This window comes from Plectropomus leopardus, chromosome 21, assembly GCF_026936395.1.
Source record: "Plectropomus leopardus strain MGB_pleo_1.0 chromosome 21, ASM2693639v1, whole genome shotgun sequence".
NCBI classification, from domain to species: Eukaryota; Metazoa; Chordata; class Actinopteri; order Perciformes; family Serranidae; genus Plectropomus; species Plectropomus leopardus.
Window position 1 is genome coordinate 12768920 of NC_142196.1, and position 27377 is coordinate 12796296.

Sequence of the window (27377 nt, forward strand, 5' to 3'; positions counted from 1 at the left end):
AACAACAATCCTTTCAGAGCAACGTAGCCTCGTCCCCAAAAAGTAGCAGATCCTTGTAAATAGTCTTTTAAAATAACTCCCAGTTCTGCAGGGAAAAAAGCTGTAAACTGAGCGAACAAAATACACTGCTGTCATGAAACTATGGCAAAAATCCTATTCAGGCAAGTAAGTGTTGACAAAACACATGCTCACTCCATTGGCTCTATTTTCAAATTAAATGTTTTCAGTCCCTCCAAAACAAAACAAAAGATATGACAATGACATCAGCCGAAAAATGATTCAAAGCACAAGGCGGTTTTGATTTTTTTTTTTTTTTTCAGTTTTAATTGAAACACACAACTTGGAATGATTTGATGTCCCAATGCATACAGGTCATGTTAATCTGCAGGTACAAAAAATAAGCTTATAAAGAGATGAAATGCCGCTGGAAAACCGCTGAAGTTCAGTGCTTTGAGGTGCAGAAAAAGGCGAGGAAACTGGACACCGGCATCACATCTGACTGGCTTTCTCCACACACTTGGCAGCGTCTTTGAGCTTTCCCACCAAATCCTGAAACAACCATTGATCACTTTTTACAGGAACATGTCCGACAAAAACTAAAATATGAGTATGGTGAAAGTATATTATTTACGCAATGAATTATACTCATTATATATAAGAATAAAACAAAATTAGTATGTGTTCAGAATGTTTGATTCAGTCTGACTTGACAGTGAGTTGCACTGGACTTATGACCGAATTAAATTGACTAAATATTTTGCATGGTGAATCTGATTGCAGCCATCGTCATTTTCATACATGTCAGGCGTCAAATTGAAAGCATCAAACCAGAACTCTAATGATGTAAAGGATTCAGCGATGGTGCACAATAACCAATGCATCACCATCACTTCAACCTATCGGGTTCAATTATTTCAGATTTAATGTTTGGCTGCAGCAATGAAAAACAATTTAATGAGCAAGAAAACAAAACACCTCATTTATTATGTCCAAAGCGAAGATATGATACAATTTTAACAAGTTTATTTTCTTTAGAAGTTGCCCTGTCTGAATAGGAAAAGTGCCCTGTAGCAATCGACTTCTTTCATTTTTGTTTTCTTCATAAGGCGGCTAAATGTGGTGCGTAAAAGCTGCAAATATACAACTGCAAGATGATCTAAGGCTGGAATAAAAATGAAAGACAAATAAAAGATTACAAAGCGGTATGCAGAGAGGAAAATATTTCCTCTACCTGTAGCTGCTCCACTGTGCAAGTAAAGTTGATATCTTCTGGGGATCCTTCATTCTATCAAAAAGGGGAGAGAGAAAAAACGTTGTTTTACGCACAAAAACGCACCAAACACATCCAGGAAAACCCATGACAGTTGCGGCATAAACATGTGAGAGAGTCTTACCTCCGTGTTCAATGAAATCAAGTAGAAAGGCTCGTTGACCTTATCGACCTGGCCGTTCTGTAGAAACAACATTTTAGTTAGAAGCAAAAACTCGTGCTCCAAAAAAGACAAAACGCGCTCCAAAAACGTGTTTTATGTACCTTAACGTGGTATTGTAGACGCCATGACACGTCGTTGATCTGAGGTGGACACCTTCCTATGCTGCAGAGGGGGACAGAAAAGAAGCATTGCATCTGTGATTTGGATGACATTAAGGGGAAAATCAGGATAAACGTCATGGAGACAAAAAACAGAAATTTGTTCTAAAAAAAATATCTCGTGAACATATTTTGGCCGATTCTCTAAAACCTTTCAGCATTTAATAAACAGCCAGTTTGAGGTTATTTAACCACGTGTCCCACGGTTTTGTGTATTACACTTTTTGTGAGATTAAAAGCCCTTCTGTGTTTTATGTGAATTGACTATTTGTTTGCAACTGTTTTCAGTCGGTTTGGGGACAATGTGGCTCTTTCACAAAGAACATTTGTTTATGGGTCATAAAGCAGCATTTACATTGCAATTAATCACTCTGTGTCCTTTTCCACCCTCTCTGCTCCTCACTGGGCTGAAGCAACAACTTGCCTTCTCTTCCTTTGATTTTGGTAAATCAACTAAAAATTCTTTAAGACTGCTTCAAAACTAGCTGTATTTTAATAATCCTTTGTGTTAATCTGTTTTTTTTTTCTTCTCAAATTTGATGTCTTCAATCATCATTAGCAGTGTGGAGTGGACTAAAAATTTCAAAGTCATTGACCTTCATTTGGTGATCACCATAGGCAATCAATGAGCAAAATCATTCAGGTACAATCCTGTATCTTAAAGAAATCCCATGCTTCAGCTTCATCTTTGGACCAAACAACTTAAAAATAACATCATCACCTCCACAAATCTCTTCACTGATGACACTTCTGAGCACCCATTCAGGCTTACCTTGCCAACAGATGTTCCAGATCTTTTTTATGTTTCTGTAAAACAAAACATAGATCAATGTACAAGTCAGCCACAGTCACAAGACAACATGGAAATAAATAATAAAGGCAACATTGTTCACCACCTGATGCGTGCTATAGAATATTTCTGTTCTCTCTGCGCTGAATGTAAGTTCTTCAAGGCTTGAGCTGCAAGAACAAGGAAGACCATTAGATTTCACAAAACTGCACTTATTTTACTGTTGTTTTAAAATAGTCAGTGTTTCAAATTTGTGGACATGTTTAAACCGTAGCATTTTAATTGTGTTTTCTTCCCCCCTTCCAAAACAAAGATAACAGAGGAACAAATACATCAGTCCTACTTCAATTTAATGTAGTATGAATCAGCGTTAATGTCTATTGTTGGTTTATAATCACAGTTAATGTGCAGTTTAAAAAGAAATACAAGACAAACAGTTTTTGGGTGGGTTTAAGGGAGTATAAAAAGACAGCAAAAGAAAAGAAATACTTTCCTATGGGATCAAAATTGTGATTCTTTTGTTGTATATTTGCACTTGTTTGCTGGATGGTCACACACATGCACAGTTTTTGAGAGTTTATCTTCTATATCCTGAACACATCTCTGTTCATGATAAGGCAAGGGAAATTTATTTATATAGCACATTTCATAAACAAAGGCAACCTAAAATGCTTTACAGATTAGTCAAAGTTCATTATAGCCCAATGACAAAGCATACCTTAAAGGGCTGTGCCGATAATTTCAGTTCAATTTTATCTGTAAAGGCCAATGTCACAAATCACAATATGACCAAGAGGGCTTTAGCATACAATGTCCTTCTACAAAAGAATAACACTTTCCCTTTTCTAAACACCCGAAGACAATGACAAAAAAGAAATATGTTAAGGCAATATAAACTGACAATAGTGAGAGACTTAATAATAAGATACTAGTACACTCAGACCAAGATGTCAAATGTAACTTGCATCCATTATTTTAACTCATTCACAGCCATTTGCAGTTTTAGTTACAAAGCTCACAGACCATTTTAAGAGTTGCTTCATGATGAAAATTCCCCCAAAACTAACAACATCTTGGCTCTTTGTTTATTTTTTTGGAGCATTGCTGCTGGTACACAAGCAGAACATCCCATTACACATCTGGTACACATAGGCCACACATTTAGATCACAACAGCATTACTTAACCTCCTGTAACTCATGCTGTTTTGCAGTATTTAAGAATATTATGTTGATTTCCTCAAGTTTTACAAGAAATAGTTCACGTATTTTATTATATCAGTTTATGGCTAGTCTTTTGTGCTCATGGAGATATGCCACCTCAGTGTCCTTACACGGTTAGAAACGTGCAAGCAATATACTTTAGAGCAACACATTTCCTGTCACACTGAGGAGAGCACAATTTTCATAGCCTAATACTGACGACTAATGTGGTTATTTTGAGCTCGTGCAGGGGCTGACAGCAGTATCAACATGATACAGGAAACCTTCCCCTGCCTCAAGTCGCCTACCTTATCGTCGACTTGTCAGCGTTTTGTTTGACCGCCTCCAGTATGAAGGTGGTCGCTGCGGTGTGACTCTGTTTCAGCAGGATCTGGTCGATGCGCTTCAGCTCGGGCTGATCTGGAGGCACAAACACACGGCGTGAGGATGCCAATCTGCGGGTTTTTTTCTCTATATGGACACAGCACACGGGTTTGATCGGTATAAATGACGGAAATCTGCGATCCATACTCGTGCTCTCCAGATTGACGTGTGGAATGGAAATCAATGATGATTTGCATGTGAATGGGCCCCTCAGCTGCATCAGCCAGGGGTCCTTTGTTTGTTTGTATGGTGGACATTTTTCTTTCTATATAATTCTGCCATTAGAAAGAGTCGGAATGTTGCAGAAGTTGGACAACACGGTGTGAAAACAACCGAGGCTGCCCATGACAAAGTATGAGCTGTAACTATTGCATGATGTGGCCAAGTCTGCTGTCATTTTGTATCATTAAAGCTCATTAAAACCCTGGAAGATTCACCTAAATTGCCTTCCCCCAAAAAACACTGACTGCAGTTCTTCTTCTTTTTCTTCTTCTTCTTCTTCCATTTTTAGTAGCTACCCGTACATGAATGGGCTTATTTGAAAGATAAAACTCTGAAGTGTTTTCCAGGTCAGTCAGAATAACTGCACGTGCTTATGCCATTGAGCTGTATCAGCTTAAACACACAGAAACAACATGTTTTTCATGTTCAACTAAATATTTTCTTTAAAAAAAGATGTTGCAGATGAGTTACTGGGAAGCACTAGATAGAAAAATAAAAAAAACAATGGGACCATAGTATGAAGCCTTACACAGTCCAAATTAGAGAACAATATAACAGGAACGTTTTTCACGTGTTTCTAAGGTTATTTCCAGGTGCTTTTCAAAAATAAAGCGTAAACAATCTAGTGAATATGTGAATATGAGGTGGAAACAAATCAACACAGTCATAAATGTGTATTAAGGAGCTTATTGTGCATAACGCCTTTCTACAAAACCACAACTGATGAGAAAGACGTTTTTTCCCTTTAACCCTTTCTGCTGCCTGTTTTACATTCAGGAGCAGCCACTCGAAGCCTTTTGTCATTTAAACTGGCATTAAGTCCACTCAGCATTGCATAAAGGCTATGTTAGACCTTTTCAATCACCATTAGTCAGAAGTGATCACGGAGACACATCGGATTGTTCGCTTTAACCGCGCAGAGCAGATCTTTGAAACCAGCAGCGCTCCGTTTGCTGCTATTTTTGCAGTAAATTTCAGGTCGCTGTAGCGCAGCTGACGGGCGGCTGCATGCTCAAACACTTCGCCTTGTTAAAGATCTTAATATAAACACGGGCAATCCGGTTTAAGGTCAACTCGCAGCGTGCAGAGGCGCCGTAAAATCCCGAAATATAGAGGCAGCTCCTCCACACGGAGAGAAACCGGAAGCAGCGGCGGAGACAAAAGCAGCGGCAGCTGCGGGGAGAGAGGCGGCAGCTCACCGAGGACTCCCGGGTCCGCTGCAGATGACAGCAGGCTGCTGTAGGACGCGTCCAGCAGCGCCTGGAAGCTGCTTTGGTCGAAGGAGGACGGGTCGGCGAGAGACTGCAACCCTCTCTGCACAGACTCAGACAACTCCATTTTGCAAGAGGGCGACCCACGACACCAGACCACGTGACGGATCAGCTGATGTAGCGTGTGGAGCAGCAGAGGGCTGAGCTCAGGAGCTCAGGAGCTCAGAGCTGGAAAATGTGGAGAAATCACTGGTGGGGGTCGATGAGCAGATGTAGTGGGAGCTCCGTTTTGGGGGAAATTGCTTCAAAGTGGTGGTTTTCATGATGCAAATATTTCCTTGTTGCTGTACTCTGAATGCAATAAATACAGAGGAACTTGTGCACTTGATTTTGTGTGCAATGGAAATATTTTTAGTCTCCTCATAGCAGTTGTATCTGCACATTTAAGTAAAATGACACAAAATATTAATCCACAGATGGAGTCATACTTAAACATGGGGTCCAATGGGGCTTCTTTAGGTTAATCACCTATTTTATGCATAGATTTTATATCCATGCACACACACATCTCTCTTTAGCCAGTTTTATCTGTAAAAGTCGTCAATAATAGTGCACAGGTTACCTCTGTAGCCAAGGCTGAAACACTTTTAGAGCCACTCTTTCAATAAAAGATGGTTTCTCCTCTTTAATCAGGAGTTGGAGATGAAGTGAAGCAGATGAAAGAAAGAATTACTAATTGAAGCTGTCAGAATTCTGCATACATTGTTCAGTCCTCTTGTATAAAATCAAGACAGCACCAGACTTAATAAAGTTTAATTTCAAGACTTTTGTCTATAGAGGAAAGCGGGGTCAGCTGGGACAGGGGGACAGTCGGAGTTGGTTGAATAAGACCCACTGTCAAATCACAAATTGATTAATAACTGGCTTAACTACCTGTACCCGGATGATTCTTAGATGCTGGAAAGAACCTCAAACTCCCACACTGAAAATGTGGAAGGAACAAATGATGGGAATAGTTGCATGTGAAAAGATGCTGGGAAGACTGAGCTGCAAAAATGACATGGTGAAGGAACAATGGGACAGCCTTAGTGGGTATATAAGGGACTTGACCTTGGCAAGAACATGAGGGTGTAATACAATATTATGCCATTATTGTCATGTGCTAATGCCCACCAAGTTATAATGAAATAATGAGCACTACTGTGTCAATGTCTGTTTGGCTACCTGCCTGTTTTTATTTATTTTAGGTTGTTTTTGTTTCTCCTGTTTGTATAATGATTATTACTGACAAAATCAATAAAACTTCAAATTCCAAAAAAAAAAAAAATCACAAATTTAATTTTAATGGTCAGAAGTTCATAGGCCTACATTTCAACCCCTGAGCATATTTTGAATGCGTAGAGTTTAAACTTTTTAAACTCTCAAATTGATAGAATATAGATTATATCTTTATTGTCCACCAGAGAGGACATTTGTCCACTGGACACAGAAGACAACATGATAAAAAGCAGACAAGCAGGTGGTAAAACAAACATACAGACAAGGTCATTAGAAACCGTCCACACATTAAATCAGTTGGTATCATCGTCTGTCTGAGGTTTAAAACTAATCAGTCACTTTGCTGAGAATATTGACTGCACTAGAGATGAAGGACTTATTTAATACATTTTATTGTCTTTTTTCTTTTGCAAAATGAAACACTCCCTATAAGCTAAGTACAGTATATGATAACCTCATTGAGCTTACTGGTGCCACTGAAAAGAAGACTAAAATCAGCCAAATTCCACATCCCAGTAATTTTGGAAAATATAATAAATTTACAAATGATTTCTATTTACTTAAAGAAATTTTAAAACAAGTGCCATTGTAAATATAAGGTTTCCAGATTTAGACTACAATTTTTCAATTTAATTTTTAATTTTTTCCCCCAGAACAATGTGTCCCAGGGGACCCAACCCCTCTGTCCCAACCACCCCACTGAGGCTGAATTGTGGGAAAATGCACTCCTTTTACAAAATTGTGCCTTTCATGTTCAGGTTGAGCTCTTGAAAAGCTTGATAAATTGTTGGCAGATACCTGTATTGGGGACAAAATAATTTCATTACTGTTCAAGTGTACAAGTGTTGATACAAAAATGTCCCAACCAACCCCACTCCCCCCTACAGTTCTGTACTAAACTGTTACACCACATTAAAACCTGTCACAGTTTAACTCTGTCATAATTTATTTTTTATTATTATTATTATTATTTTTTTTTTTTTACTTATTCCATTAGGTACCCTGAGGGGCTGAAACGAAAGAAATGTGCCTTAATGATTTCCCGTGACTAAGGTCAAGAAAAACAAATAAAGGTTGTTAAGATGAAATAAGGATTGTGTGAAACGATGCAATGTTTTTTTACATTTGACATGTGGAAAGTGAAGACCTTTTAATCTTATTGTCCACGCGGTTTTGCCGCACTTATCATGGTTAAACCACAGTGTCTAACCCCAACCTGTTCGACTTTAACTCGGTCATCATATTTATATGATTATCTATTATAATCATCTGCATATGCTGTTGTTTTTGGCGCGGGGGAACTTCCCTGCCAGATTCTTGAGTATGTTTTAGTGAACAGAGTAGGTCACATAAATTTCCATTATGTCAGGCGAAAACATGTGTAATCAGTGTGTTATGTAGTCTAGACTTGGATCCCCGTGACAACTACAGATAAAGGAAATTCCCTTTTTCGGAAAAAAAAAACAACATAAATGCATTTTATGCTGCATACAGACGAGCCTTAGATGTTGCTCTATTGTGTTGGTAAATTTCCCTAAACTGACAGGAAAGCATAAATCGTTTAGGTCATAGTTATCATGTGGCATACATTTGGACATTGTTCCTCCACAGCTAAAAAAAAAAAAACACCAACAACTGTGCAAATAAGTGCCTCTGTGTGAGAAGCAGTCCCGATAAAAGCCTCTCTTATCTATTATGCTATTTAATTGAATTTTTACACTGTAACTCTTCGGTGCAGTTAAGCTTCTGCGCTGAACATTTTTACCACCAACAGCAGCAGTTAACGGGTTAAACTCTCGGAGGAAAACCTATTTATTGTTTTCGTTTTCAAATGTTGCCTGTCGCAGGTGCATGCACCGCGCTTAAAAATCGTAACAGTAATATCATCCTGCATCATTCTCCCTATAAGTGAGATCGTCGTCGGTCTCAGTTTCATTATCCAGACACGAGGAGGATCTCTCGCGCGGCCACACACGCTGCAGCTATCGGAGTGACCTCTGACTCCGCGCTTTGTCCAAAGTCCATTTTGGCTCCAGGACGGGTTGTGAAATAGATTAGCCTTCACTCTGTCCTTGCTGTTTTGTTTTTCCTCCAAGATATGTCTCATCCTACTGTCCCCGACGTCTCCTTCTCTGTCTGTTACATCAGAGCCAATTACATCATCAGATTTTTTTAATGCGTCATGAATCTCAATTTGCAACAGACTCATTTTCACACATATTGTAAGAACCACGACAGCCTCGACATTTTTTGGCCATATGATGCCTTGAAATTAATTAGCATAATGTATTAACATATGCAGCTTCTTGATAATTCCTTCAAAATAAAAGCCCCACTCAGTAATATAACACTCAAATCGAAAAACTGACGATATAGGATCCAAAAAAGAAACTCTTCACAGTAATCCCTGTGTTTCTGCAGCGTCACTTGTCTTTTCAATTTCATCACTTTAATCTGTTGATCATATAACTGAACAGGAAACCACCAGGCGTTTCTTTTTTTCTTTCTTTTTTTTTCTTCTTTTTTCCCCTTATGTTGCTTATGTGAATATTTAAAGATTGAAGAGCACCAGTTCAATGGAAACATACTATTCTGCTGTCAGAGCAAATATCAGGCTGCTGACTCTGCATCATCTTTGCACCACTGGTGAAGCCATGTTCACTTTTTTAACCTCTACACAGTTGTATCTGCTAAAACATCTTTCAGAAATCTGAATATAGTTGAAATCTGCATGATTTCCCCAAATGTTTAAGTCGGTGTGACTTCTTGAAGTAAACATGAAAACTATTAAAATTGGCAAAGGTTAGGCTACATGTGTCAAATGTGCTGTTGTCTCTAATTCAGTGCAATAATTAGAAAACCTATAAGTTTACCAAGACAGCAGTGTTGAAATTAAGATGAATTTAACTCAGCTTAAGTTATTTAAAACATACTGATCTTTGCAGGTCAAAACTGATGGACAACCTCTGATGCTGGAATGTGTTTGAACAAAAAGCTATAAACGTACACTGATTTTATTTTATTGTGATTTTCTATTTTGTTATTAATACTTGGACGACTGAAGGTCGACAGAAATAATCACTTCTGTCTCAGTTATTATTTCCCGCCACTGACTGTCTTTACATCCTGACAGTGACAAACTGGAAACATCCCCTTTAAGAACATTCTGCGGCAACATGACCTTTGAAAATGCGAGCATTGTCAACAAGGGAACACATTTCAAAACCTGTTTATAAGACAGAGACGTATGGACATTTGTCCCGTTTCACCAAAATGTTTTGGACTGTTTTAACAGGATTGATTGTGTGCATGTTCATTGTATTGCAACAAGGGTTTAGAGCCTTGAGGACGTTGACATATTGTCGTATTTTACCGTGTTTGTGCTTGTCATGTTTTTATTTCCGACAAACATAACAAATGGGCCACACATCTGAAAAGTGAAGGTTGGAATCGTGGGTGGAGTGAGGATTTGTAAAATCAGTTGTCAGTGGGGCCCTGATTCTGCACTCGGTTAAGGGACTTGCTGTCCTTTCTCCACAACTAGATGACAATAAAATCAAAGGATTTTCGCCAAAGCATCATCATGCAAGCGTGTGGATAGATCCAAATGTCCAAAAGACTCATGACAGCATGTTCTGGCGTTTTCTATAACACCAAATTATATAACTGACCAATATTGTAGATCTGCAGCAGGCTAATTCAGATATGCTGCACCCACTCTATCTCTTCATGTTTAGGAAGCTGTTACAGAGCAGGTGATTGGCCTTTTAATAGTGATTTAACACAAGTGACCCACCTTAACTTTAATATGGCAATGGACGCTGCACAGCTTACAGTGTACAAAATGCACATACATTCTTTGTTCGGGTCTTTGAAGATACCTCATCTTACAAAAAATGTCTACAGTAAAACTGCAAAACAGGTTTGGTGTCACCAACGTTTCTAAAAAATCATTTCAGTCTGTCGTCTCATAAACGCGTTAACTCTCAGTATGATATCGTGAATTAGGCGGTGGTGTGGGTTAATTGTTCTCTTCAGGAGTTCAGTACGACAGCTTTAGCTTCAGTCCATCTGTCTGCTATTATCTACAGTGTGCCACAATTATAAATAAAGGGTTTGTTGAGTTAATTTAACGTTGAATAGGATGCAGTTTTGTGATGTTGAAATTATGGATAACTTAATTTGATCTAAGGCTCTAACATCCAAAGAAAAATCCACCTTTCCTCAATTCTTTCTTTTGAACAAGAAAAGTGACGACTGTTATGGAGTTGTCTTTTTTTTAATCATCAGTTTATTCTAAGACTTTCTCCTACAAATTACAGTCAGTGCTAAATATTTATTGGTGGTTGCTTAAGCATTTATAAACCATATTTTACTTGCTATGAGCAGATGAAAAATAAAATAAAAACTGCAGCCTACACTTTCTAACATGAACGTGTCAGCCAAATAGGCTAGCAGCTGATAAACAGATAACACATACGTTCAGTAAGGACATTTTGTCCGATTTGATGACTTAAAACATCATTCATGCAGCACGTGCCTCCCAAAATATTTTCAGCCTAATTATTTTAGCCGAGAAATGCCTGATTTATAGTGAATACCCTGCACAGTTCAGTTTGTGTCTGCAAGAATTTTGACAAATGAACTTTTGTTCTTCATCTTTGACTCATTCAAAATAAACAAGGCTTTGTTTGTTTTCTACACGTTACACCAATGATAGATGTGTATTTTTTGTAAGAGAAGGAAAATTCTAAAAAAGAAAATAAAATTAATGAATAAATTAAAAAAAAATAAAAAATGCGTGGAAAATTGTTTTAGAGGGATTTACACCTGCCTTGTCAAAAATTATATCAACTTGAAAATGCAAATATCTGTTGACTGACAGACTGCATAAAAACGTGAGAAAAATAAATGCAACATGGAAAAAATATTAACCAGCCCATGCATTTCCCCTTCCATGTCTGCCTCTATTATTTATATGCTCCAAACATCCCGATTTTGCTTTAATTAAAACTTAATTAAGCATGGAGAAGAAAGAAACCACAACTCCCAAACCACCAGCTCCGAGGTCAAGACCTCGATGTAACAAAGAGGCCCCTATAGGAGAAAAAGACTAAATTCACAGTGATTCATATCTGGTTATTATTCTATAATTTTAAACTAATCCCAAACAGTAACCAAAGAGGAGAGCCTAATTTGAGCTCCCAGAAGGAGATTTTTATTCCTTTTCACTTTGTCAAACATCTAGTGTGTTTAACCGTTTTAGCACGTTTTAATATGGGGCTCCCAGCGACCTTTCAGCTTCATTTGCTGAAATAGATTAGTAACCCTGGAAGTAATCCAAACTTCTCTTAATCTGCTGCAGAAGTTTATTTGTTAAACAAACAAACAGAACACACGCTGGGCTCAGATTTGTATAAGGCTATTTAAAGGTAATTTTTAAGGCAGCTGGTAGGAGGTGAAAATTGCTTGCAGAGAAAAACAACAGATCCTAGAGCGTTGCCTGTGTGCTTTTGTATGAATGAGCGTGTGCAAATGTGCGTACGTGATGGAGATTTTTGCAGTGATTCTGCCCCCTGTTGGAAAAAAAAACTCCCCATCCCCTCCTCCCCTTCCTCCTCATTGAATCTGCCTGCTGCTTTAAATTATTCATCATTTTAACTAACACACTGATCATCATATTTCCTCACATATTTGTACTTGTTTGTTACATTGTTTCTTTTTCAACAGAACTGTCTGCATGTTGCACAAAATACAGAATAAAACAAATAATCAGAAATATATGAACCAGTTTGCATGAGCAGATTGACGCGGATGAATAAATGTGCAACAATATGATTGATTAATCCCACTTAAAGGCGCAGAGAAGAGAGGATGCCCTGCAGAAAAAAACAGGGCCATATAGAATCTGTAATTAACGTCTCCCTGTTAAGTACCTCATTAACTAGGTTATATATGGAGCTAATTAAATTATTGTCCTGCAGAGCCTATATTCTCTTTATTGAATCATTTCGATGTGTAATCCGTCAGATATTGTGGTGGAAACGAGTGAGAAAAAAAAGATACGACCGTCTGATGATTATATGATAATCTCGGGAGGAGAAATCTCCCCCTCACGGTCCCCAGAGGTCAGCATAGGGTCAGTGTCTTGCTCAAGGACACTTCAGCAGAGCGCGTGTGTGCGTCTGCGCACGCAGCGCGTCTCGAGCCTACTCTCTATGCGCAAAATGGCATGAGAGCATCCTCGCGCATGAATTTATGCTGATGAAATGCCGTGAAGTTGTAAAGGAGCCGACGGCTGTTTTTTTTTAATACCCGATGATGGAAATTCATGGAGGTCGGGGCTAACAAAGAGCACGCGCGCACGGCCGCGCGCGCCTCCGTGGCCGCTGGGTGGCAGTGGTGTGGTTTCTCTCTCGCGCTCTCTCTGTCCTGTGGGGAGCTCATAGAGGGAATCATCGGAGGGGAACAAAGAAAGGAGAGGGGGAGGCTCTGTGTGTGTGTGTGTGTGTGTGTGTGTGTGTGTGTGTGTGTGTGTGTGAGAGAGAGAGAGAGAGAGAGAGAGAGAGAGAGAAAGGGAGGGGGGGCATGTGAGGAAAAAGAGGGGGGGTCTCCCTTGTGACAGGACATATATGGAAATTTGAATGGCACACATTCACCTCAACCAGCGCGCGCATGCCTGCTCTAATTCACCATCTCTAAAGCCAGCACCATCACCACCATCACCTCCCATTATGACTTGGGGCGCGCGACAGGCAGAAGCCCTAACTGTGACAGATGTAACAGTGATGGAGGCTCCTTTGTGATGTTATGATGTAGGTCTATAGAAATATACATCCATCCATAGCCTAAAGTAAGCTTGGATACCCCTCGTGTGTGTGTGTGTGTGTGTGTGTGTGTGTGTGTGTGTGTGCGAGAGCGAGAGAGAGAGAGAGAGAGAGAGAGAGTTCCTAGTTACAATATGGCAGGCGGAGGGATATTAAATGCAAATGCCACCTGACGTAAAATTCAATAACCAGGCTCATAGTATTTAACCTGCTGTTCACCTTTTCACATGCAGCTGCATATTAAAGAAATAAGAAAATATATAACCTAATATTCTAATATAAGAATAAGCTAATCCGCTGATAAAGCATAAAACAAACAAGTCAGGGGCTGTTTAAAATATACTCGCCCAACTAACTGGACTAATGAATAGCATAATTAGCTATTTTCTGCCACAGATAAATAAAAGAAATAGATAAAGTTACCTATCATAAATAACTATAGTTTGTAATAATTGTAATAATTATTATTAACATCTCTGACAGAAAATTGCTATTCAGCCGATTTTCATGTGATTGTTTGGAGGGGAAAAAAGAACTAGATAATTATTAGCCTATATAAATAAAGACTATAAAACAATGCCAATCATTGTGTATTTTAGATTTTTTAAAAATTATTAATAATATATATATTTTTTGTTACGTAAATGGCGAAAAGAGTCGGTGTTTCCCTGAGCGCGCAGGAGCAGCTGTTCCTCCCCGCGCCTGCCGGTGAAAAGCAGCTTCCTGCCGGCCGCTGCTGCTCCAGCAGCCGCTGTCAGGAGCTCGATTTCCGCCTACGTCCTGCTCGGCTCCCCGGCACAGCGGCTTCGCACCGAGCAAGACAGGGAAGTTTTACAGATTGAGAGAGTAGTTTAGCGACTACATCGCTCTCTCAAAACGTATATACAGTTTAAAAAATGTATTTAACACGAGTTTTGCTGTCTTTTTTTCAGAGATATTCTCACGGTGCACCCGCCATATTTACCCTGCCGCTGCCTGAAGACGGCAGGCAGTTAGGGTCTTTTACAGTTTAACATATCGTACTCCGCAGTGCCTCAGTCACAACTAAAGACCGCTTTTAGTGTATTTGTGTTGCAATACAAATGCTTCATAACCGAAAGCAAGCCAATTTGGACTCAAGTTTGTTTTGCAACATTGTAAAAACTTTGAAGTTAATCACAATCCTTTTAGTTTTTCAACACTAAAGCAGCTGCTGTGGAAGTTGTTAGTTATATTTTCGTTATGATCAGCATCAAACACGGATTTTCCATTGCCACAACTATATGTTGTTGTTGGATGCAGAACTGAGCTTGCTTAGGGCTTATTTTAGTCAGTCCACATGTTAAAGCCTCAATCAGAGGCAGAGGTCTGGATCAAAGTGAGTTAAGTGAGTAATTGAACTTTGTGGTTACAAAGGTTATAGTCTTGGTTGACATGTTGCCAGAAAAATCTGCTGGCTCCCCCTACTCTTCAGCTCCCACAGGTTGACTGTTGTTTCTCTCTCTCCCTCTCTCTCTCTCTTTCTCTCTCTGTGTGTGTGTGTGTGTGTGTGTGCCCCAGTGAAGTATGCAGGCATTGTAGAGAAGAGTAGAACTGGTATATGTTGGTCAGGGATTAACATTTCTGCATTTACATCATATAATAGTTCCAACAGTCACACTCCATTCCTTCTTTTACCTGCCTTGTCCATCTTTCTGAGGTTGTTACACCAGCAAATAATTGTTGGGTTTTTTTCCAGTACATTCTGGGGAATAGCCTACAGTTGTTTAAATTCAAGGCTGGTTTGATAGGACATCTAACAAAGCACAAAATAAATGTTCAGATTATGACACTGTTGTGAAAATGGTTTTTGAAGCTGCGAAACCAACCACTTATGTTTTGTGGCATAAGTCAGCTAACAAAGCCTATTTATTTCTGAAGGTTGTTTGCACCTTCAAGAACCGACATTTAAAATCTCTCTGTGTCCAAATATAAGCTCTGTCCTGCAAACTACATTTTCCCCCAGTGGGTGAAATAAAAAATAGAAAAATCTAGGAAAGCTAACATTTCATCCACATTTAGAATTTATGCTTTTATGTACAGTTTGAACAGCAGACCACCAAATTTCACCAGAATGCAGGAAATTACGTATTTGCGCTTGGCCTTTTTGTAGCAGATCATGTTATGTGTCCCCCTCAGTGTTGAAATAAAACCAATGCCCTTGCTTATGCAGGACCCCCCCCCAGACTATTCTGCTGCTGATCCAAATGTAAGAACAATATTAGAAATTATGGAAGTAGATAATAACGTGACTGTTCATCATAGAAATTATATAATATTAAAACAAGATTTTTAATATATGTAATTTTCTGCATACAGTAAATAAATACAAAATAATGAACATGGCAAAATAATTAATTATAATTTTTAAAAAAAACAGGCAAAGGGGCAGGCAGGCATTCACAGCAGCCCGAATTAAAGCGCTTTACAATCAGGCAGGGCAAAGGACGGCTCAGTTTCCTTGTACGTGGGGTCTTAACTGAGGATCAACTTTCATGCAAGCACTTCCAAAGAAGGATGTTTCTTTGTTCTGTCAAGACCAGTCTACACTGCATCTCTTTCTCTCTCTCTGACAAAGGAAAAAGACAATGTAATTATCATAGATGCAACATTACTTCAGAAAATCCCAAAGAAGACCATTTATACACCATCACATACTGCACATACATACAGGGCCTCTCACTCTGTGCAAGAAAGGACAGTTGATTATAAACACACTTTACACATTCATTCATTTATCAATGGGCTACTATGACCACACAAAAATTAGAAAATATTTACTCTCCTATTTCTCCTTTCACTTTACCCCAAACACAGAGTTAATTGAAGATGGTAACGGCGTGTGTATAAGCACAGATTCATTGTTTGGTGATGCAAAATGTAGCTGATGTGTGCAGAAATGTGTTCTCTGAGAGGCCGCTGTCGGTTTGTGTGGAATGAATACAATGTTGGACACAAAAGGAGCACAGCAGAAAGAAAAGTGTCAATCTCCACCTGACTCAGAGAGCCCATTATAGGGCGATAGAGGAGACAGAAATGTGTGTGTATGTGTGTGTGAGCGGGAGAGGGGAAAGAGAAAGACACCTAAAGGTGTATAAAGCGCACGCATCCATTCACTGTCATGATCAGCAGCTATTATCAGCAGCCCGAGCTCGGTGCCAATCAGACTGAATTATTCTGCAGTGAATCGACTAGCAGGCAGTTGACCAATGACTGTTTACTTTACGTGGAGACAAACACTAACTCTGCTCAGTCTGATTTCATTTCCTACCCTTTCTGTCACTCCTTTCATTGATTGGCTCCTGTGCTTTCAACTAGAACCTCTCTTTTATCAATCCTTTATTTCTGTTGCCGCTCTCCCTTTGTCCACAGCACCCAGCCTGTCCCTTTTTTTGTGCTTGTTTCTGAGCAGTGATGAAATCTGGGGTCCCTGTGGCAACAGGCGCTTTCAGTGCATGCGTGTATGAGCGTGCATGTGTGTAGTTTTCGGGGCAGGGCAGTGCAAGCAGCAGTCTGATCCATACTAATGTTCATTGATAGGAAAATCAATGGTGCATTGATCCAAGACTTGGCTCTGAGAGAGAGGGGGGGTGGGATGCAAGACTGGTGGAAGAGCAACAGAAAGAGGAAGAGATGGAGAAAGAACAGTAGAGGAAGGAAAGGATTAGGCAGATGAGGAGGAGTAAAAGGGGGGTGGAAGAAAGAAGTTCAAACCACCGCAGGCCTCTGTGTGTCTGCAGATGACAGAAATGAGACCGGAGCCCCGGTGGCTGCTGTTGGGGGTGGGTAACTATATGTGTGAACAACCTGTCGTGGCCTAACTATTCTCTTTTCGCTCTCTGTCTCGCAGAACTGCTCTTGAGAGTGGATGAACAAGCCTCAAATGGAACCTGAGACGCAAAAAAAAAAGGGAAGAGAAAGAGGAGAGGAGGAGGGGAGGGAGAAAAATCAATTTTCCCAGACAGAGGCAGGCTGGTCTAATGGAGGTCTAAAAGAAGAGGAGGAGGAGAGGACATATTTTCCTCTGATTACCTCCTGTAGCCTCCCTGGCAAACCTTGAAAGCTAGGATTGCTACAGCGGCCTCGCTCATCCGACCTTTTCGCAGAAGGTATTGAGTCTAGTCTTTCACTCTGCAGCAATCAGGCTTTGAGGGTGGACAAGACAGTGGAGCTACGAAAAAAACAACATGCAAAATCACTGATTGCTATGGAGTCAAACACAGTGACCTGATAGACTTTGGACTTAAGGGAAATAATGTCTTCATAAGCAGAAATGCCCATTTTTCTCCTTTGCTAAGCCAATTTCTTCTTCTTTTTCAGTCGCTATGCTGCCCTTTGTAGAAGTTATGTAACCCACTGTTCCATCTCTGAGAGAGAAAATGAGCTGGATTAAATGAATAAAGGTTTCCATTTTACTAAGATGAACCATTTATAAAGTATAAAGGAAGGAAATTTGTCATTACTGTCTCTGCCAAATGAAGTACCCTTTTGCTTGTGACTCCCTGCTCAGCTGCCCTGTCTGATGTCATATGACCAGGTCGCTATGTTCAATTTCCTGCAACAGGCCTGTTTATTATGAATTGTTGAGTGAAGTGGACGTTCAGTGCCACGCAGAAAAATGCAGGCAGTGATTTGTTCCAGTTCAAGCTGAGTGAATTGTAAGTCTTGTTTATGGTTCCCCCCATGAAGTAAAATGCACGTGCTATGAGGGATACGTGAGAGTGATCAAACTGATGACAAAGAGAGCAACAGTGCCGTACACAGACATTTCCAGGGGTTGATGCTTATGCAAAGAAAGGGCACCCCTCTCATAATTATCTTTAAAAGTTAAAGTTATATAAAATAAGTTTTATTCAATACCCACACACTGATGCATAGTGGTGTAATTTCTTGACATTGATAAACAATTGTGAGTACTTATACAATGGTCGGTATAATACGTCACAAATTTGCGCCCTATGAATAATGTGACATACATAATGTAAAGTTACGTTGGTTAGGTTTAGAATAAGTAACATGGTTTAGTTCAAGGTTAAGGAAAGCAAAGTTATGTAGATGAGGTTGAGGAAAGGAATCATGGTAGGGATGTTTTTTAAAATGTGTAAACGCGCTAAAAAGACTCCTTTTGTAGACAAATGCTGTGTACATGGCTCTGCAGCAGACTAGCATGCCTTTCGGTGTGTGCGTGGATGGACCAGAAAACAGGTCAGCATGTGGTATCAGTGATTACTTCTTTTTATATATCTCTTACTTACTCAGTCTCTTTTTAAAACTCAGTGTAGACTAATTTGGATCAATGTTTGAGAGCTTCTTGGGCGGAAACAGGTGTTTTTTTTGTGTTGGCAAATCATTGCATCTTGCTGGTTAAGGGGCTAAAATTAACATGTTCACCTAGGTGTTATGTTTCCATCAACGCTGATTAAAGCTGGAGTGGTTAAATAGCAGTGACTACTGTATAGTCATTTGACGTGGGTGTGTATACCAATTGTATCTTTTACCATTACATCAAAAAACAGATGTTAGCAGGTTATAGAGGAAATTTTGTGCAGTGGAAAAGGGGCTTGAGAATTAGAGCTTGAACTAATATTCAACAACTTGCAGTTGTTGATCATTACTACACGTTTTTAACTGAGAACTGATGAAATATAAAATATACATTTTAATAAAGAAATAGAAAAAGGGCACTTGTTTAGTCAGTGGCCCAAAGAGCAAGTTAATGAGCACCACCTATCTGTCTGTGCTTGTGCCTGGCGAGTGATTTATTTGTTTTAAAGTTCTTATAAACTGATAACGCTAAAGAAAAAACAAGTCCTAGATGGTGCATGTAGGACAGCTTTAATTCACAAACAACTGTGGGGTAAACCTTCTGTCTCTCCAGCAAAAATGATGCCAAAAGTCATCTGAAGTTAGGGTCTAAAGGCTGCTATCTGTAACAGAAAAGGGGGAAAAAAGGCCAAAACAGGGACAGATGTGGCTTCAAAGCCACTGCACCTCTCCAACAGCCACTGTACATCTGCTCCTGCAGCTTAGTGATGTGCTCATTAAACTTGTGAATGTCCAACCAGCTATTAAACGACATTTCAATGAACTTTGTCTTTGTACGTCTTACTGTACGAATAGTGTTTCTTTCCCAGGGGAGGGAGAGTGGTGAAAAAGCTCAGAAAGGTTTGAAAAGCTATTAAATGTAGCTGAAGGAGAGCTTGTAACACACTGTCTGTCTGCCTGTTACTGTTTTCCTGTCACTCCCTCCCCGTCTCATTGGCTCTTTGTGTTTTTCTGTCTCTCGGCCTGTCTCTCTCGGCCTGTGAGGTGAAAGTGGCTTCCATGGTAACGGCACACTCTGTTTATGCCACGACGTCTCACTTCATCACAAGCTGTTGATGGCTTTGATTTGCATGCAACTCTGTGTGTGTGTGTGTTCCCCCTCATTTCTGCCACAAACGCACGTACGGTACAGGTGTTTGTAAGACTAACACGACAGGTTAAAACTATAAAACTGATGAATGTGATCTGATGGATCACATTCCTCTAAAATAAAAAGAAGTAGAAAAAGATAGTTTGGTTCTCTGATCTTTAAAGGATGGCATGTTAAATTATTAAATACAAGAAAACCAAAAGAACTAAACCAAAAGAGCTCTCTTGAGACACAACAAAAACGCAAACATATGCATTTATCTTGTGCAAACTGCCATATGGAGTTTCAGAAACCTCCAACAAAACCATAAAAAGGAAATTGGCACTTTAGCTGTTAAGATTAAAAAATGTAAATTTAATCATACTCATTTCCTCATTCTGCGAGCTGATCCCATACACTTAACCACTTAAATTAGTAGCAGAAACAATGATTATGACTTCTTTTCACCCAAACCAGTCGTCCCCAATTAGTGGAGTAGGGGGGAGGAGTGGAGGGTAGGGGATATGGGGTGGGGTGGGGGGAGCAGAGGAGAGAGAGAAAGGGAGGGAGGGCCTGGCTAGCCGGACCCCCTGCAGGGCAGAAAGGGGGGAAAAATGGATTCCATACCAGGAAATCCATTAGGGCAGGGAGCGGTGTGGAGCTGGCACCACAGAGCGACCACCATGTTTTTAAAAAATTCCTCATTAGGTGTAATTTCTAAATTACAATCAACATGGGCAGAATGAGAAGGCGAGGATCTGACCAACTCATCAGGATAATCAGGGTAATAGCATGATTCGGAGTGTGTGCCGGAGCAGAGAGAGAGATGAAAACCAAAGAGAGTAGAGCAGGATGGAGGGTGAATTTTAATTCTGCTGCTGGACAATGACTTGGGGATGTTGTTTTGCTATGTTTTTTTAATATATATATATTTTTTTACAACTAAGTGATGTAGATAATTGCTGCGGGGGGTTGGGTGGCTGAAGCAACAAGCTAATGAAAAGCAGGAGTCTCTCTATCAACATCTCTCTCCTTCTCTTTGCTGCAGTCCTGCGTGGCCTCCACCTCTGAATAAGACAAACGTGGAAAAATTGGTGAAAGTGAAGCGAAACAGTGGGAAAGGAGGAAGAAGAGGGACAAAAAAGAGGGTGGAGAGCACAAGAAGAGAGGGAAAGGGAGTCGAGGGGCCTCTGTGAGGGAGAGGGAGAGAGGAGGGGAAATGGCAGGAGGGGAGGAGGGAGGGAGGGAGGAGAAGAGGTTAATTTGCACATATTAGAGAGGGCAGGATTTTTCATTAAAAAGAGATTGAAGTTGATATATGCCTGTGCGTTCCTGACACACTGTACACTCTGATTGTGTTAAGTCCTTGACAGAACAAAGGATTTCCCCCCTCTCTCTCTCTCTCTCTCTCTCTCTCTCTCTCTCTTTCTCTCCATCTATCTCTAACACCCTTGCAGCCGGCTGTAGCTCTGGCAGCATTTTTGCAGCTTTATGGAGCTGTTTCATGGTGAATAGAGGCACAGACAAAGTGTCATATCACCTCAGGAGCCCCCCCTCGATGCATATGCATACACTTACTTTCTCTTCTATGTTAATTCATGTCCATGCAGGGGAGAAAATGGCTTTCGCGCATGTATACTTGCCCCTATTTGTGTGTGTGTGTGTGTGTGTGTGAATCTGAAAGCTCAAGCGTAACATTTATTTCTTACTGCAAACAGGATGCAGAAGAAGCCAACGCCTTTTGATATTTATTCCTATTCCCTGTGACTGAAGGAAGCATTTAATAATGAGCCATTCACCGCCCTGTGACCATACAGTTGCTCGTTTAGTTGGTGGCACTACTGAAAAAAATGTACCTGACAAAGCTTCCAGTCCATTGTTCAAGGCCCACGTTCGCTCAGGTAAGCTGATCTGGTGGCCGCTGCCTGAGGCGAACTTATGCCTGCCGCAGAAACAGAAGCGATAATAACAGTTCCTTCTTTTTTTATGATCTGTTGTTTAGGACACACGCAACTTCTATAAATCTCTCCCTTCATTCTTTTTTCCCTCCCTTTCTTTTTATCTTGTTTCCCTCTGGCCACATCTGTCATTCCACGCTGGAGGGTTATACCTGCTCTTTGACCTTAGTTAGCGCAGCCCTTGAGACCTGTTTCACACAAACACACACACACATACATGTAAGCCTGTACACACAGAAAAGGAGATATTGATTGGCGATAGATAGATAGAGCACGGCTGGCCTGATAAGGAGGCCATATTTGATGTTTGTTCTGGCAGTAGAGAGAGAGGCAGAGAGAGATTAAATCACAATGAGCAGCCTGCTCCGTCCTTGGCTCCGTCCCTACTTGAGGCTTCACAGGAGTTTAGGGGTCGAGCTTAAAGGATGACGGGTGAGGGATTGTAGACAAGGGGCGCCCGGTCTGCGTAAATCCACTGTGGTAGGAGCCATTGATTAACGCGGCCTGTAATGTTATTCAAGGGTGTGTTTTCGTGCAATCCAAGGTTTTCAACTTTTCAGGCTTTTAGATGCACAACTGCTTCTTTTCTAAAGGCGGATCTTTGTGTCCCCTCCCCTTGTCCTCCCTGTGCAGTGTAGTGGACTGATTGACAGGCATCAATACATGTCTGTAGGCTCACAATGACTGCAAGCTCAGGTCTTGTTCCCCTCAATGCATGCAAACACACACAAGCTCATTCAGCCACTGCTACTCTGCATATCCTTCTGTTAGAGACTTTATTTTTTATCCCCTCTTCATCTGCAAATACCCCTGGAAAAACAGCCACAGGTAACGTTTTGGTGCACGTAATGTATTTATAAGGACTTTTTAAAGCAAGCTTGTGTAATTTTTTTCTCAACAGCGAGCACAAATGACTACCACAGGGAAATGATAGCTGCTTAGATGAACGTTTCACAATTAAGAGAGAGGAAAAGTCAGCAGTAATGTCAGTTGCACAGTTACGTCTATCAGAAGTTTTTTTATGTTAACTTTACCTTGACAGTGTGTTAAACTGAGCAAGGTTGTGTTTATGAATTTAGGCTTTTTATTTGCAAGAGCAATTTTCCTCCTTCAAAAGTTACATTTTGCTGGTAAACTTAGCTGTAAGCATGTATAATGAAATTTTATCACATATATTGACAAATTAGCAATTGCGTTTTCTTCACGAATTAAAGGTAACACTGTCACGGTCTTGGGGAGCTGGTTGCATGTTTGGACCAAGCCACAGAACTCCTAACCGAAAATAAAGACGAGCTATGAGAAAACAAAGGAACTGGGCAGGTAAAAGTAGGGAGACACTAATCAGGGGAGTGAAAACAGGTAAGTAGACTGCAGGACCAGTGAGGGGCAGGGGAAACTAACCAGGGGACAGACAATCAACACTGACGAAAAAATGCTAAGCATGACTGTAAAAAAAGAATTAACCCTTTTAAACTTGGATTGACATCACTTTTCTTGTTCTTATGCTTGGTCAGACACTTTCACAAGTATTTAAAGCTTCAAAATTGGAACAAACTGGTTTGCTGTCTTAGTAAAACCTGGGGAAAAAGGCAATTAGCAACTTGGCAATAACTGTTCCACAAATTGCAAGAAAATAGTAGCTTTGGAAATTTTATTTTTTTTTTAATGATAAGGAAAATGACCAGAAAAACTAAATTTCTAATTATAATAATCATATATTTAGATTTTACAGAATTATTTGTAATTTTTAAGCACTTTTTCCAGGTATTTCCTTTACTTAACTTTTTTCAAAGTTGTTTATTTCCATCTAATTTTTAGGTATTTTTGTACTTTTGCATTTTTTTCTGCTAATTTTCTTTTTTTCTTAAATTGCTCATTGCTTTTCCTGTGTTTTTGAAAGAAATCAAGCCAATTTGCTCAGGTTTGAAATGGTTAAACAAAGGAAAACATGGCCTCAAGAAGGAGATCAAAGCAGATCATGACAAACAAAATGATCATTTCAGGAGTGAAATATTCTGTCAAGCGTTTATCCAAGTCACTCACGGGCAAGTTATAAACATTAAACTGTAAATGAATGTGCTGACTCATAAAGTCGTATGATTGATTACAGCTATTTCACACTGTCAAGCACTCGTACTGCTTATGTTCAATTATTGGTGTTAACATCTAAAAATGTTCTGTATCTGCTTACAGCTACATTTTAGAGTGTGTTAAATTATACACGTTTATTTCCATCTTACAGTGAATACATTGTGAAAACCAGTTCACACATGAAAGCATTTCTGTCGGAGGTGCACATGTGCTCTAAATTCACATGTGGGTTTTTACATGTGACATTTCCCTCAAAGACATGGTTCTCCTTTTCTTTCTCCTGATTCCTGTTAAATCGGGCAGGTATTCTATTGACCTCAATTTTGTAGACAGTGTTCACATGCTGTGATAAACCTTTATCATCATTGCAATGCAATGTTTAATGTTTTGTCCTATTGATTATCACCTAAGTGTGGCTAAATCAAAAATAGACCAAAACCCAGTTCTGGCAGCGCAGTGACCTGAGAGTCCGGTTTTTACATACGACCAGAGCCAACCCAGTATCCAAATCCCCCGGTCGAAAAAGCAGCATGTGTACGTATGAAAGGCTGTATATGTTGGCCAGTGTGTGCGCGGTCTCAAGGGTTGGGAGATTATGTCGACAAAAGGTGCACCTGGTGCTTTAGATTGAGTTTCTCTCCTCCCCTTCCTCCCTTTATCCCTCTTCCATCCCCCTCTCTCCTTCTCCTCTGACCATTTCCAACATTACCCTGGGACTTTTAAAAGATTAGACCACAGCTTTTATAATTGTGCCACTAATGCGTGTCAACAGACAGGCAAGACTAATGGAGAATACTACTTTTTGATATCAGAAATACCTCTTCTACAACACTTTTAAGTTACTTTACACTCTTATACTATCATGTGTACTGTGTCAGGGTAGATTATTGAGCCCCATGTAACTCAGATCTGGTGGCTTACTGTGCAGATAAACAGATATGCATGTGCTAAGTTACACTGTGTCAAAGGGAAATAACCTTGTTATTTCCAAGTATTAGCAACTTCAGTAAATCAAGTTAGTCTGACTTAATTTGATCATGACAAAGAGAATTTGGCAATGATGACAACACAAATATGACTGGTGAGTATGCACACTTGGTTTACTGAATTTGCTAAAATTAAGACAGATTGATTTAATTAAATGTGTTATTTTTAAGTTGCAGAAACTTAAAAAAAAGAGTACATATGACTACATTTTAAGTATACTTAACAATTAGATATAATGTACACATAAATCAAGATTTACTCACATTTTTCAAGGCAATCCGTTTACCAGATTTTTTAATGTGATTTGATGCAATATTACACTACTAATCTACCCCATAATATACAAAGTATCTAAAATTGGCTTCACATTAACACATTTCAACATTAAAACACTGTTACATGCAAACAGAATCATATAATAGCCAAATGATAACCCAGGGAGCTCATGTTATGATCATACAAATAATTTCTACAGTTATGATCATTTGAAAGGTGCCATTCTGCACTTTTTTTTACTTTTGATACATATAGTACATTTTGCTGGTAATACTTGTGAAATTTGACATAAGTAACTATTTGAATCCAGAACTTTAACTTGTAATCGAACATTTTTAGACTGTGATATTTCTGCTTTTACTCATGTAATAATTGGAGTATTTCTTCCAACCTGGTAAAAACATCATAGGCAAAGTTTCAGTCTCAGGTCATTTGCTCACCTCCTTTAGTTGGGAGTAGGGCTGGTTCATTGATGGGGATGTTTGGGGAGACAGGACTGCTGAGGACGAAGCTGCACTTTGGCCTGATACCAGGATACAGTCTGTGGTACCGGACAGGGACAACTGATTTAGTATAAATAACTTCCAAAAAGTTTGCACATTGATTAAATGATGTCTTACAGAGGACCAAAATGTAGGCGAAACACTTACAATTTTCTGTAAAGATTGCTAAACTAACTGTTAGGGGAGCAACCGTAGCACCTTTCACTACGAACTTAAGGAGTTTATTTCCACCACTCACGGTCACCCACCTGTCTTTGTGAAGAACTGGGTGAAATGCCGTCACTCTGTCCTTTCTCTCCCATGTTCCTTTTGGTTTTTGGTACCCAAACTTTTGTTTCGGAAGCTTTCACTTTAGATTCAGCTCCGCCGACTCTCCTCTCTTCACCTTGCTAGCAAGTACCGGTTTGCGTCAGGTGTGCAAGCAGGACCGAACCATTTCATGAAAATCCGGGGGGGGGTCTTTTCTTTCTTTCTTTTTTATTTTACAAAGACGAGAGAGAAAAGAAACCGTTTGTATTAGTTAGCACATTCTGAATTAAATATTATGTTAATAATTATAATTTACTTACTTTGCCATGGGGAAAAAAACAGGATGTTCTAATATTTTTAGAGCTCCAGCCAGTTGCTGAATCGCCCTGACCTTTATTCCCAATTAAGTAACACAGAGTGAAAGTGCTTAAATATTAGTAAATAGCAAAATGCACTAAAAAAAAAATTTTTTTTAAGGGGGGGGGGGGCATGACTGATAATATTTTATGATATTATTAGTCAAGGTGGCTCTAGCTTGAACTTCTTCATATACAATTCTGCAGTTTAGGCTTGAGTTTCTCAACCTGAAGATTGAGTCCCTTCAGTGGGTCATTAGATTCATCTGAGGGGTCCTCAGATCAGGGTGAGGATAATTTGAGTATTTTAATCATTCAGTTTTTTTTAAGAGTTTATCCTTAACATTTCTTAATTGAAGTGCTTTTTTATTTAATTAAAGTGATTTTGACACCTTCTTTTTTGTATAGGGCCACAAATCACAAAGGTTGGAAACTACTGCTTTGCTCTAATCTTTAAAGGACCATTTATCTATCAATTTTTTCACCCTGTGTTAAATTATGACACAAATCAAAAGACCACAACAAAAGGAAGACACACCATGGATAAATTGGACAAAATAAACTTATTTAATAAAATTAAATCAACCCAGACCAAAATAGACCAAACCAAATGTTAACAAAATATATACAATATGCAGTGTGGAAGTCAGTGGTGTCAATAGTGTGGTGCATGAGTGTGACATGTGTATGGGTGTTGTAGAGGTGCATTAAAGCGAAGCAAACAGCTAAGGAAACATAACCAAACAAAAGAGTTGCAGGGAGCTGCAGCAGCAGAGCGCAGAGTCAGCCAGAGAGTGAGCTACGAGCTGCACACTTGCCTATATAACCTAAAACACGCTCAGGTGATTCCAGTTGCTCTAACAATCACCTGCCTGCAGAGAAAGCACATTTGTGAAGAAAACTTTTTTTTTCTCAGATGCTTCTATGGTGAACAAAGAATTCAAATACAGATAAAAACACCTGTTTATACCCTCTTCCACAACTTGTGCAGTATAATCCAAGTCTCTTTTATTCAGTTGTATGCTAAGTACTTCCAAAACA

The 27377-nt window shown here is 39.6% G+C and overlaps 1 protein-coding gene and 1 long non-coding RNA gene across 2 annotated transcripts; both read right to left on the reverse strand.

The window, feature by feature from the left end:
- Positions 1-301: 301 nt before the first annotated feature.
- On the reverse strand, positions 302-5574 carry commd3 (COMM domain containing 3). Its single transcript, XM_088071931.1, has 8 exons — positions 5388-5574; positions 3891-4002; positions 2488-2551; positions 2364-2398; positions 1535-1595; positions 1395-1451; positions 1232-1285; positions 302-549 (listed from the first exon to the last, which is right to left on the reverse strand). The coding sequence occupies exons 1-8, from the start codon at positions 5524-5526 to the stop codon at positions 490-492; spliced, it is 582 nt and encodes a 193-aa protein (XP_087928057.1). The 5' UTR covers positions 5527-5574; the 3' UTR covers positions 302-489.
- A 10263-nt stretch (positions 5575-15837) lies between these two features.
- LOC148186031 (uncharacterized) lies at positions 15838-26145 on the reverse strand. The gene is made up of 3 exons (XR_015775404.1): positions 25980-26145; positions 25669-25769; positions 15838-16091 (listed from the first exon to the last, which is right to left on the reverse strand). It is a non-coding gene; the product is annotated as an uncharacterized LOC148186031 (long non-coding RNA).
- Positions 26146-27377: the final 1232 nt, after the last annotated feature.